The sequence below is a fragment of the Oncorhynchus keta genome, chromosome 30 (assembly GCF_023373465.1).
Source record: "Oncorhynchus keta strain PuntledgeMale-10-30-2019 chromosome 30, Oket_V2, whole genome shotgun sequence".
Lineage (NCBI taxonomy): Eukaryota > Metazoa > Chordata > Actinopteri > Salmoniformes > Salmonidae > Oncorhynchus > Oncorhynchus keta.
The window spans coordinates 33,030,898-33,044,992 of NC_068450.1; the positions used below are offsets into that span (position 1 = coordinate 33,030,898).

The following is a 14,095-nucleotide window of genomic DNA, read 5'->3' on the forward strand; positions in this document are numbered from 1 at the left end:
TGCTCCCACAGTTGATTTCTTCAAACCAAGCTGCTTACCTATTGCAGATTCAGTCTTCCCAGCCTGGTGCAGGTCTACAATTTTGTTTCTGGTGTCCTTTGACAGCTCTTTGGTCTTGGCCATAGTGGAGTTTGGAGTGTGACAGTTTGAGGTTGTGGACAGGTGTCTTTAATACTGATAACAAGTTCAAACAGTTGCCATTAATACAGGTAACGAGTGGAGAACAAAGGAGCCTCTTAAAGAAGAAGTTACAGGTCTGTGAGAGCCAGACATTTTGCTTGTTTGTAGGTGACCAAATACTTATTTTCCACCATAATTTGCTAATTAATTAATTAAAAATCCTACAATGTGATTTTCTGGATTTTTTTTCTCATTTTGTCTGTCATAGTTGAAGTGTACCTATGATGAAAATTACAGGCCTTTCTCATCTTGTTAAGTGGGAGAACTTGCACAATTGGTGGCTGACTAAATACTTTACGTGTGCAATTATGCAAATTACACCACCATTTTTTACCACTACATAACTGATATTAATACAGAAGCACAAGTAATATTCTAACAATTCATGTGAATGTGATAAAATTATAATCTGTGTGCTCCATTGATGTCTGTTTGTTCGGACATCAATGAACAGTAATGCCCACCCCAACCCCTAAAACTCAAACCCTGGATGTAAGTATCATATGCACCCACAATCATATGAATCTTGCAGTATTCCTAAATAATGGCACCTTAATGAATATATCTGACAGAAAGCAACACTTCAAATGCTTTCAGACATCCAGTCAACATACCCTGCGAGGAAAGGTGAGCCACCCCACCCGACAATTAAATGAGACGACTACAAATGGGTCCGTTTATAACTATCCACCAGCAAATATGAGAGCAATGCATCGAGGTGTAAAGATCACTGTAGTTGCCGAAACATACCCGTAACGTAAAACGTGAGTGACAGCCGAGGTAGGCTATGTCTCTCCGCTGAAGTCGGCAAACATGGGCTGGATATAGCTGCAAGTACATAACTGAATATGAGAGGCTTCTGCATTCATTATCGCATAACATCATGTTGCTACTTACTAATACTGCTAGTTTGTCTTTGTGCTACAGTTAAATCGTCTCATCTGCTGAGTATCCAACTGGAATGCTATGGATGTATTTGAAAAACATATATTTTGTCAGTCATTCTGGCAAAACAAAGTCACATCTGTCCCAACTATAATGAGGTGGCTATCCCAGAGTCAATCGGCTACGTCTAAAAGAGAAGTAAAATAATCTCCCTCGGACTCCAGACTAGTTACTTGCTCCCGGTCAATGGACTGCACAGCCCTCATGCACAAAAGAGACGCATCCGTGTGTCAAATCTATATGCTTTTGGTGATGCAGAAAATACAGTCGACGAGCGGGGTCGTTTTATTCCACCTAGTTCAACTAATCGAGAAATTGGTTCAATCTCTATAAAAACAACATATTCACGCAAAAACTCCGGGCATCCCACTCGCCCAAAGAGATGGAGATCATAAAAGGAAAGGCCGACACTATTGCCTCTCAGGTGATCAGTCAAAACATATACACATGATCAAAATGGAACCAAATTTATCCTTGATTTTTGAAGCGAGAATTATGCGATAGCAACCAGCATAATAGGCTACAAAGCATGCATTTCCAATATCTACAACGAAACCACTGACTCGATAATGTATTTTGCCTTACCAAATACTTACATCGTTCATCCGCACTTGCACAATGTGGACAACTACCGTCACATAATCTTGCCAACATCAATCGATAGCCAAATATCACGGAACAAACATTCCAAACTCCAATGACCATATTATTTAATCAATCCATAGACCACGAGGTACAGTGTCCATGACGTATTTTACTGATAAATAACATAATTGAAGAAACGAGGTAAAGATATAATGTTGGACTGTGTTGAATAGGCTGAAATTGATTGTATGAGGGATACATTGCACTTTAGCTGACTGTTTCCTTTGCTCATTTTCTGACGAAAAGTATTTCAGAACTAACAGAGGGTAGGGCAACAATCTACACAGAACTTGTAGATGGATACTGTAATGTGCACCATACACAATAAGGAAAACCAAATGTAACTCAGGTTCAAAATACCACGAAAAAATGTCAGATCGCTGCGCAGCAAAGTCTCCGCGAAGCCAGTATTGGTCTGCATTACACAGTGCTATGCATGTTTAGACAGGCTACTGTATTTATCTCCGGCCGTGCGACACAAAATGTTGATTTGACTGTCTTTCATCGGCCCTTACCGAACCGCTTCTGTGTTCAAAGACATGCATGAGTCCGACCCGAACCGAGTCGTCTCGTCCCCGATACTGAATAATTCGAAGGGTACTTAGCAAGCAAGATAACGATGTCAAATGGCACAAACAATTACAAACCCGTTCGTCCAGGGTGTAAATGAACAGTATATATCGCGGCTCCGGCGAGAATCAAGTCTTTCGTTCTTGTCGGTTGCTGTTCACTAATCTCGACGGTTTTCGGTTCTGAAAGTCCGGGGGGTTTTGTCAAGACAGTCCGTACAGTATCTCGGTCTACGGTCTGGTGGGAGAGAAGGGGCAGAAGGTGGACTGATAGTCTGGGATTTGTAGTGTTTGGCTACCCACGCGCAAACTATACAAATCCTGTGGTGGGAGGAGTACAGACTGCAAGTACCAGCATGCAACGAAGTACTCCAGCCGCTCAAGGGGAAAGGGGGATCGCAGCGGTGCGCTAAACTGAAAAAGCTTACCGAAGTAACAAAGTGAAAATTGACATTTTCATCATAAAGACACCGATTTATAATGAATGAATGCAGGAATAACAACCATTCATAATCCAATGAATGGAAGTACCCCTGTGGATGGTTGCTTTATGGACTAAAGAGGGCCAACAAAAAAAAGTGAGAGGTATTGGTTCAAAGGAATTAACACGAGGGGGCCGAGATCCTGTCGGGTGTGTGAAGGGGAAATACTCACATTTCACGGTTTAGTTATGTTATGGAGTCCCCATCATTATCATACTGTATCCTTTATGGATTTGATGTATGGTCAAAGAATATAGCCTTGTTGTAGGCGGCAGAAATCTATTTGGACAGACTTTCATATAAAGCATAAAACATTACATTTTGATGAGAAGAATTAGGAAAAATATGACCACACTATATTATCACCCCTCGAGGCCCAGTTGTACACGCCCTGCTTACACTACTTAACAATGCACATTGCCCCTCACTGCCTCTCCTTTGACAACCAGGCCTCCAATCAACTTGTACTTCAAACATCCAAACACTGACCTTGATCAATGCCCTGAATTACAACCCCCTTTCTCACCTATTCCAGACATCCACCTTAAATTTCAATCCCCTCCCCAATCATAATCCTAAATGACTGATATCCTGAAATGCACAATTTCCCCATCTCACACCCCACATCTGTCTCCCCTCCCCTATATCACTTGGTACTGTTTCCTGTATGTTTATTTACCTGGTCTCTCCCCCATTCTCTTTACATTGACCTTTGCTGTCCTCCCAACTCCTCCACTTCTTTCATGTCACTGTCCCTTCCTTCTCAAATTCATTCATACAGTCACAGCACAGCCTATAGGGCCTTTAGTCCCTCTTTGCCCCATCTTGCATGGTTATTCATTTCTTCATCACTGTGCTGATAGCTTTATCTGTTAGACAAACATTCTGAGATTAAAATATATTTCTGAGGATGAATGGTTCGTATAAATTCACACTGTGCTTCATGACTGAAACAGGGAAAATTCCAAATATACACTGTGTGTACAAAACATTAGCAACAACTGCTCTTTCCATGACATAAACTGACCAGGTGAATCCAGGTGAAATCTATGATCCCTTATTGATGTCACCTGTTAAATCCACTTCAATCAGTGTAGATGAAGGGGAGGAAACAGGTTAAATTAGGAATTTTAAGCTTTGAGAAAATTGAGACATGGATTGTGTATGTGTGCCATTCAAAGGGTGAATGGGCAAGACAACATATTTAGGTGCCTTTGAACAGGGCATGGTAATAGGTGCCATGCGCACAGGTTTGTTTGTCAAGAACTGCAACGCTGCTGGGATTTTCATGCTCAACAGTTTGCCGCGTGTATCAAGAATGGTCCACCACCCAAAGGACATCCAGCCAACTTGACACAACTGTGGGAACCATTCGAGTCAACTTGGGCCAGCATCCCTGTGGAATGCTTTCGACACCTTGTTGATTCCATGCCCAATGTATTGAGGCTGTTCTGAGGAATGTGTTCTTAATGTTTTGTACACTCAGTGTATACTATTTCTTTACATTGCTCAAGAGTACACAAATAACACAAGGGTGATTTCCTTTAGAGGTGCATCACATTTTATAATTTCAGTCTCTGATCAGTTTCATCATTTGAAACACATGACAATCTGACCCTTCATAAACGTGCAATAGGCCTACATTTATCCTGCTATAGGCTATTTCCTTCTGTTGGTCTCACTGATTTCTAGACAGCCATGGACATCAATTTCTAGGTTGTAGGCCATGCAAGACGGTGTCATTCTAGAAATATACTACAGAAGGTGAGATGAATCACTGGTTTTTGTTTTTTTAAATGTGCATGTGTTGAGTAATTCTACCTTTATCTTTATCTATAATTTTTGCACTGTGTCCCGCATGAAGGCCTTTTAACTGAGAACTATCATGACGATCAATATATCTGCATAAAATAAGACTGAGACATGCTAATGTTTTAGAAGTGTATCAGCCAAGAGATTATTATTTCAACACGTAAAGTGACCTTACACGTTTCTATGACAAAATATTATGTTAATAAGCACTCAACTCATATAAGCCTTTACAGGTGGTAATTAACAATGAACAACACATATATGAAGTAAACTAAAAGTTTTGGAGCATTGATTAATTGTTTTCATAGAGTTGTAAAGAATGCTGAGATAAAATAGGTGTGAATGATCAAGGTTCAACCAATATAACACTGATTGCAAGTTTCAACGAGTGTCAGGTTATCTGGATACATCTTACCATTAATTTGAACAGGCACCTGTCCTAAAAAATACATTGGAATGTTTGGAGACTTGGGAGATTTAATAAGGCTGAGAACCTATAAGTTGAATTACCTTGCAAGGTCAAAATGGTTAGAGACAGGTCTCGAAGCATGGGTTGTTTTGCTTAATGCAGAATAAACATAATAGCCTACCCCAAAACATTCAGCAGCCCACTCGCTCTTACAGTTGATATCTAGAGAAAAGCCTTTGGCACATGGCTTATAACAATTTCGTCTATCTAGAATCAGGCCGGCGCGGGACTCTTACCTGCATCATAGCTTATGCAGGTAAAAACGAAGTAACCATCTGGAATAGAATATCACCGATTTATGAATATAATATAAATTCCGTTATAGAAAATGTCTAAATATCAGGTAGTCTAAATGATGATGGAAGTAAACATTTGTGTTGGTTGTTTAACAACGACCTATTTCTTCACTGTCTCCCGGCCGCAGCCGTTGCAGCACAGTGATGCACCCCCATCGGACAGACACACGTTCGTCTTTCAACTATTTCGCAGGCTTCATCTCGGTGAAGATATCTTTCGGTGTGTAGGATAATTTGCCCATTTCCCCACACCGTTCACTCGCGAACAGCAGTGAGTGCTGCATGTCGGCGGTCAGCCTAATATTGACATATAGCCAAATATCAAAATAGGACAAATATACACGTCACACCGCCCGAGCTACATAATAACACGCCTGATTTTGAATGTGCCTTCCTATAAGCGGAACCAGGTTGTCGACAGTGTTCACATTGCATTGTGTCGGAGCGGGGGTTACCCAGAGACCTCAACGACAGAGCGAAAGCAATCCCGGTAGTGACCGGCTGCTCGGGGCTTCTCCAGTTATCGACGAGTTTTAGTCCCTGCCACTACCAGCGGACGTTTGAAGCTATAGGCTCAAACAACTTAAATACAGTGGATTACAGTATTCCAGTGTAAATCTGACTGGTGATCAAAACAATCACACTTAAAACAGCAAGTTCACAGTGAATGAAGCCAGTGTTTTGTTGAAGGCCTTGTGAAAATGACCGTCGTTCCCTTTCAAAACGGGGCTTCGGCTACTTTGAGTACATTTGGTCGATTTGTGGAATATTCTAACGCCTTATCCAAACAACCTAGGCCAGGGATACTGCCCCTATAGAGTAGGCCTAAGGCATGTCCTGTCACGTCTGAGTTCGCGGTTGCCATTACCTGGTATAATGTTTACGACGATTATGGAGTAAATCATCCTAGCCTATACCATGGAGGCAGAGAACAAGTTGGAGACGATGCTCTGAGTTGGCAGGTTGAGGATGCCACTGAGGTGTTAACTCATGGCAGATGGACAATAATATTATAATAAAATACAGTGTGAAACTAGAATTCACTTTATATGTTTCAAGGGATGTAGTAGCCTTAGCAAAATATAATATGGATCACTGCCTACTGAGACAGGATTTCACCCCAAGAAACATGTGACATGTTTATCATGACACTTGAAGACGTCTTTACATTACCAATTGCACACATTGAATACCTCTAGACAGGTTTGTTATGGTCTGTACATGTATTTACAAACTTTACTGTACACAATTACTGACAGCAAAGTTTGGGAGAGTTGACTGTTGCCCTCCATGGCGTAGTACCCTGCCCCCCTTAATGCCCCCTGCTCGCCAGTACGCCTTTGTTATTAATCGCATGGTATCGCACCGCCTTACCTTGCGCTCCAAACTGCCCTCGCAAAGCTTGCAAATAGAGCCTTTCACACCGCGACAAGTGATTGCTTGAGACTTGGTGACTTCTGTAGGTGTCACTAATATGAATTTTTGGTAGAATAATTCCGGAGTGAAATTTTGACTTCTCCTCGCGATCTTCCCTCATCGCCCGTTTTCAGAACGCAGCAGCTGGAGATGAAAATCGCGCACACTGGGTCCTAGCGCCGACAGAGACCTAGAGGTGCATAACAGGTGGTGACCGTAGTCGAGCCTTTTATTATATAATTGTAAATTCCTTTTCAAAACATTGACATCTTTGGAATCATTATTTTCCAATAATGAATAGGTCTACCACTACAGCCGAACTCTGGTGGCCAAAGTGGTGTTTTGGTCGCATGCTTCCAAGTGTGTGTTTTTCTGAACCATCACTAGATAGCTGACAGAGTGGTAGTCAAATTACAAATACGACAATCGTACTTGTAATATGATGTCATATCATATTATCATATTCCTATATAATATTTGGCTCCTGGATATTTCTTCCTGAAAATGATATGTACATTAGGAAAGTTACTAAACTATAACAATACAATAATTGTGCCACTAATGTGGGATTTTCTTCTCCAATTAAATGCATAACACATGACCATCCTGATGATGACGTAAAATATATTTGGTGTAAAAGCATAGGCCTATTCCGTTATCATAAGGTTTTGTACATGGCTATATACCGGTACTCCCTGTATATAGCCATGTTATTTTCTACTTCCTATATATAGCCATGTTATTTTTTACTCCTTATGTATAGCCATGTTATTTTTTTACTCCCTGTAGATAGACATGTTATTTTCAACTTCCTATATATAGCCATGTTATTTTTTACTCCTTATGTATAGCCATGTTATTTTTTTACTCCCTGTAGATAGCCATGTTATTTTCTTCTCCCTGTATATAGCCATGTTATTTTTTACTCCCTGTATATAGCCATGTTATTTTCTACTCCCTATATATAGCCATGTTATTTTCTACTCCCTATATATAGCCATGTTATTTTCTACTCCCTATATATAGCCATGTTATTTTCTTCTCCCTGTATATAGCCATGTTATTTTCTACTCCCTATATATAGCCATGTTATTTTCTTCTCCCTGTATATAGCCATGTTATTTTTTACTCCCTGTATATAGCCATCTTATTTTCTACTCCCAATGTATAGCCATTACTCGTTATTTGTATTCGTTATTCACTGTGCCACTATTTCCATATATTTAAAAAAAATCTTATCTTTAACTGCATTGTTGGAAAATTACCCGTAAGTAAGCATGTTGTCTACGAAGCAATTGATAAATAACATTTGTTTTGGAGTGTCCATTTTCTTAATTTTTTGGCAAGTTAATATTGCTATTTCCTATATGTCAGCAGTCGAGTGCCCTCGATGTTGCTGTCATGTTTACACTAATTGGCGATTGCAAAAAATTGCGATATTACAATGTGCTGCGAAGAGAGGACAGACACTTCGTGAAGTTACTTTGGATTAGAGACCTTACACTCGCTGCAAGTGACTAGAGCGGCAATCGAAGAAGCCAGTCAAGTAGAATGTAGGTAGACAACCAGTTTTACCTCCCGGTAAACGCGAGCCCTTTCGATAGCCTGTGTTGTGGTCACGAGGGTGTCGCACTGCTTTCCTCCACTTGTACAAAACAGGCGACGGAAATGGATAACAGTTTTTCGTACCGTACCAGCACGAGTTGGTCCGACGAACCTGTTGTATAGAGAGCCTGTCAAATGTTCTCCAATTTATACAAACGTTATTATAGGTACATTCACAGTAAAATAAATAACCAAGTGCCTCAAATTATTTCTACAGATCCATATCACAACCAATGCATTCCAGACATTCCGGAAACATGATGTCAGTTGAGTCTGTTAAAAGTTTCGGTTTTGCACAACATTGTAAACTAAACAACTATGGATCCGCCTCAAAGAGAGATACATCGGTGCGGATTAACTGTGGTTTATTATGGGCCAGCATTTTAACGTTCATGCATTGGTTACATTTGGTCATTTTTAGATCGAGTTCACATTTGGTGACTAGTATCCCTTTCTATGCCGCAGGTGGAGCTGGATAAAAGCAGAAATGTAGCTATAATACTAACATGACACAACTCAGCAGTAAACCAAATATCTTGCCATTGCAAATGCAGTTGCACACACGGCTGCACTCCCCGCCATTATAGTCCATTATAAAACTCAAATTCCACGCTTGTCTTTAAAATGAATATATAAACATCACGTAATATGTCTAACAGTTAAATACAGATAGTATAGATCAAACGATATTCATCGTAATGAGAAACATTAAAAACGGGCAAGACGTCTTCGTCTATAATACCTTTGCATTTGACCAATGAATTCAGTTGGTTCCATAGTGTAGTGGTTATCACGTCTGCTTTACACGCAGAAGGTCCTGGGTTCGAGCCCCAGTGGAACCACAAGTTTTTGATGACCCAAAGAAAACATTCAATGCTCTGTACTGATACAATTTTTGACTGATAGCTTTTTTGCCAACTGAATGTAATACACTCATCACAAACCAATATCTAAGATCTATTATCTAATGACAATTTAAAACATAATTTTAAAAAATTCTCAGATGTTTACAGATTTATTTGTCAGTCACTAGTCTACATATCAGTTACCAAACCTACTATGTAATACATTACATGACCAAAGGTATGTGGACACCTGCTCGTCAAACATCTAATTTCAAAATCATGGGCATAATGGAGTTGGTCCCCACTTTTCTGCTCGAACAGCTTCCACTCTTCTGGGAATGCTTTCCACGAGATGTTGCAACATTGCTGCGGGGACTCACTTTCATTCAGCCACAAGAGCATCAGTGAGGTCGGGCACTGATGTTGGGCGATTAGGCCTGGTTCACAGTCTGCGTTCCGGGCTCTGTGGTTAGGGTCAGGGCTCTGTGCAGACCAGTCAAGTTCTTCCACACCAATCTTGACAAACCATTTATGTATGGACCACGCTTTAAACATTGTCATGTTTAAACAGGAAAGGGCCTTGCACAAACTGTTTCCACAAAGAGTTGGAAGCACATAATCGTCTAGAATGTCATTGTATACTCTAGCGTTAAGATTTCCCTTCACTGGAACTAAGAGGCCTAGCTCGAACCATAAAAAACAGCCACAGTCAATTATTCCTCCTCCACCAAACTTTACAGTTGACACTATGCATTGGGGAAGGTAGTGTTCTCCTGGCATCTGCCAAATCCAGATTCGTCCGTCGGACTGCCAGATGGTGAAGTGTGATCCATCACCCCAGAGAATGTGTTTCCACTGCTCCAGAGTCTAATGGCGGCGAGCTTTACACCACTCCAGCCGATGCTTGGCATCTGCTCGGCCATGGGAACTCATTTGATGAAGCTCCCGACAAACAGTTATTGTGTTAACGTTGCTTACAGGGGCAGTTTGGATCCTGTAATGAGTGTTGCAACCGAGGACAGATGATTTTTATGCACTATCTGCTTCAGCAATCGGTGGTCCCGTTCTGTGAGCTTGTGTGGCCTACCACTTTGCGGCTGAGCCATTGTTGCTCCTAGACGTTTCCACTGCACAATAACAGCACTTATAGTTGATCGGGGCAGCTCTAGCAGGGCAAAAATTTGACAAAATGACTTGTTGGAAAGGTGGCATCCTATGATGGTACCACGTTGAAAGTAACTGAGCTCTTCAGTAAGGCCATTCTACTGCCAATGTTTGTCTATGGAGATTGCATGGCTGTGTGCTCAATTTTATACACCTGTCAACAATGTGTGAGGCTAAAATAGCCAAATCCACTCATTTAAAGGGGTGTCCACATACTTTTGGCCATGTAGTGTATCTCAATAACAAACAAGCTGCCTATTGTAAACTGCATTGTATTAAACTCTTGATTCATGATGAAATCGTTAATCATCGCAATTTATCTGATAAATGACACCTAAGATGTCCAGGCAGGTGACATATTTCAGAATGTAACATGAAATCTGTCATATGGCATAATACTGTAGATATCATGAGGTCAAGCTTTGACCTTGTGATATTTTAAAACAAACTGATAGCCTACTCACATCTCGTCTGTCCAGTGTGACCAATGTTTCTTCACTCCAGGTGTTTTGTTGCATTGCTGCAGTCCAGGTAACCTGCACTGAACAGCACTGCTGTTGTCAATTATTTCGCAAGAGACCACCACATTAATAGCAATTAAAGTTGTAAATTATTGTCACACAATTATTGTCATCTCAAATATGCTTGAAAATATGTTTAATTTCAAGAGGGAGAATACCCTATTACAAAGTTTTAGCAACAATAACATTATACCCAAAGTAATGTATAAGATTGTGGTAATATAACTGTTTTTTCAATAGATAGAAAGTACCAGTAGTTACAATAATTGAATCCTTGTGGACTAAAATAAACAACCAATGTCATGATCAAACAATGTTTGTTTTTCATCTTGTTTCATCATGTTTTTCATCTTCAAATGATGGCGCAGGTGATGACTGCTGTCTTATCGGCTCTTAACCAACCATGCTATTTTTTGTATATTTCTTTGCGTTGTTCGTAACTTGTTTTGTACATAATGTTGCTGCTACTGTCGCTTATGACTGAAAAGAGCTTCTAGACATCAGAACTGCGATTACTCACCTCAGATTAGACAAAGAGTTATTCTTCAATGAGTCGGACGGGAGAAATATACTACAGACACCCGACCAAGCCCAGATCTCCGTCATTCACTAGAGAAGGAAACAGAGATTTGGCGGAAAAAGATCAGGGTGCCATGTGAGGATCAGGCGACGAGTGGCAAATCTGCCTTTGCCTTCTGTCCTGCTAGCTAACGTACAATCGCTGGAAAATAAATGGGATGAACTAAAAGCACTGATTACTACCAACGGGACATTGAAAACTGTAATATCTTATGTTTCACCGAGTTGTGGCTGAATGACAAACATTAAGAACATACAGCTGACGGGTTATACACTCTTATCGGCAAGATAGAATTGCATCCTCTGGTAAGACATGGGGCAGGGTCCTATGGATATATGTAAACAACAGCTGGTTCACGATATCTAAGGAAGTCTCAAGGTTTTGCTCGCCTGAGGTAGAGTACCTCATGATAAGCTGTAGACCACACTATCTACCTAGAGAGTTTTCAACTGTATTTTTCATAGCTGTCTACATACCACCGTAGACTGATGCTGGCACTAAAACCGCACTCAATGAGCTGTATACCACCATAAGCAAAGAGGAAAACGCTCATCCAATTGCGGCGCGCCTAGTGGCCGGGGACTTTAATGCAGGGAAACCTAATTTCTAGCAGCATGTTAAATGTGCAACCAGAGGGGAAACAATTCTAGACCACCTTTACTCCACACACAGACGTGTACAAAGCTCTCCCTCGCCCTCCATTTGGCAAATCTGACCATAATTCTATCCTCCTGATTCCTGCTTACAGGCAAAAATTAAAGTAGGAAGCACCAGTGACTCGGTCTATAAAAAAGTGGTCAGAGATGAAGCAGATGCTAAACTACAAGACTGTTTTGTTAGCACAGACTGGAAAATGTTCCAGGATTCTTCCGATGGCTTTGAGGGGTACACCACATCAGTCACTGGCTTTATCAATAAGTGCATCGAGGACATCGTCCCCACAGTGACTGTACGTACATACCCCAACCAGAAGCCATGGATTACAGGCAACAACACCATAATGCCCTCAAATCTCATCACTAAGCTAAGGACCCTGGGACTAAACACCTCCCTCTGCAACTGGATCCTGGACTTCTTGAAGGGCTGCCCACAGGTGGTAAGGGTAGGTAACAACACATCCGCCACGCTGATCCTCAACACGGGGGTGCGTGCTCAGTTCAATCCTGTACTCCCTGTTCACTTATGACTGCACTGCCAGGCACGACTCCAACACCATCATTAAGTTTGCTGATGACACAACAGCGGTAGGCCTGATCACTGAAAATGATGGGACAGCCTATAGGGAGGCGGTCAGAGACCTGACCGTGTGGTGCAAGGACAACAACCTTTGTTGTTATTTACTGCTGCTCTTGAATTACTTTTTATTCTTATCCCTTACCCTTTTTTAAGGTATTTTCTTAAAACTGCATTGTTGGATAAGGGTTTGTAAAGTAAGCATTTGCTGTAAGGTCTACGCCTGTTTTATTCAGCGCATGTGACAAATACAATTTGATTTGATCTTGTCAGTTAGCACTGTTAAATCGGTTCTTTACAGGGTCCCAGGGCTTTCCAAGAGGTGAGGTTGAAAGTCAATATATATAAAAAATATTTAAATAAATAAAAAGAGTTCTTAACAGGGCGTGTTTTTTTTTTTTTTTTTTTTTAACCTTCGCAGGTGTCGTATACAACACTTTCTCGGGGCTGTCTTGTAATACAGATTAGCTGATGCAGGATGATATACTTGCCAATTTTGCTAACCACAATGCACATTTTAACTTTCTCAAAGACTTTCTCCCCTCCGCACTAATAAATGTCATTCCATAATTAGTATAGCACATGACTGAAGACGGACTTCACATTCAATCGTTGAATTTGATAAATCCTGCAGGTAGTGACCAATTATCCATTGTCAGGCATTTCTAAAATAATTTTGGGAATAAACAAACTATGAGGACTATGACACATCATTTTAAAAAGCTAGCCATTCATAAACTAAGCTCAACCCAAGTTAACATGTTTGCCCCTTTACAAAATTAAACAATGACTGAAACTAGCTTGCAAACTGCTAATAACATATTTGCCACTGTCTGATACAGTAAAGTTACTGTTAGTGTGATACTGACAGCTGGTGGTAGTCTGGCACTGTACTAGCCAGTCCACGTGGAGGAACCATCTAATAATTCAAAATGTAAACTAATCTAGCTAGTTTGTTTGCAAAATTGGAATAGATACATATTGCTAGGTGTAGAATAGTTGACACAAGTGTTGAACTTAAATTATCACTTCAAGCTCCTTGTCTCTACTAGGAAGTTAGTTAGATAACGTTACCCCAAAGATTAGAATAACTTTCATCTGTGATTGGACTGTAACAGTGTAAATTAACGTTAACAAGTTAGCTTGTCAGGACTAAGCTAGATAAAATATGCCTACACATATCATTCGTTTCAACTTTAGCTACTTACCAAATAATAACATCTATACATTCTGTGTTCGCACACTTGACTTGTTTAGCGAGCTACATAAACACTTGCATGAAGCAGTTCATAAAAAAATATTCGACACCAGAGGTCTGGACTAAAACTTTCGT

General features: G+C 40.5%; 1 protein-coding gene and 1 non-coding gene across 7 annotated transcripts in view; one reads left to right on the forward strand and one right to left on the reverse strand.

Annotated features, from left to right (window-relative positions):
* LOC118363416 (BCL-6 corepressor-like protein 1) overlaps window positions 1-14,061 on the reverse strand; it is a 30,244-nt gene extending 16,183 nt beyond the window's left edge. For 2 of the 6 annotated variants that reach the window (XM_035744256.2, XM_035744255.2), the window contains exons 1-3: window positions 13,971-14,061; window positions 11,470-11,558; window positions 10,893-10,964 (exon numbers count right to left, since the gene is read on the reverse strand). In XM_035744256.2, the coding sequence (XP_035600149.1) occupies window positions 10,893-10,964; window positions 11,470-11,555 (158 nt within the window). In that variant the 5' untranslated portion in view covers window positions 11,556-11,558; window positions 13,971-14,061. Of the gene's footprint in view, window positions 1-2,417; window positions 2,568-6,772; window positions 6,942-10,892; window positions 10,965-11,469; window positions 11,559-13,970 lie in introns of those variants that run through there. The other 4 variants (XM_035744253.2, XM_035744254.2, XM_035744257.2 and 1 more) reach the window with 4 other exon arrangements.
* Window positions 9,189-9,261, forward strand: trnav-uac (transfer RNA valine (anticodon UAC)). Its single transcript has one exon. It is a non-coding gene; the product is annotated as a tRNA-Val (tRNA).
* Window positions 14,062-14,095: the final 34 nt, after the last annotated feature.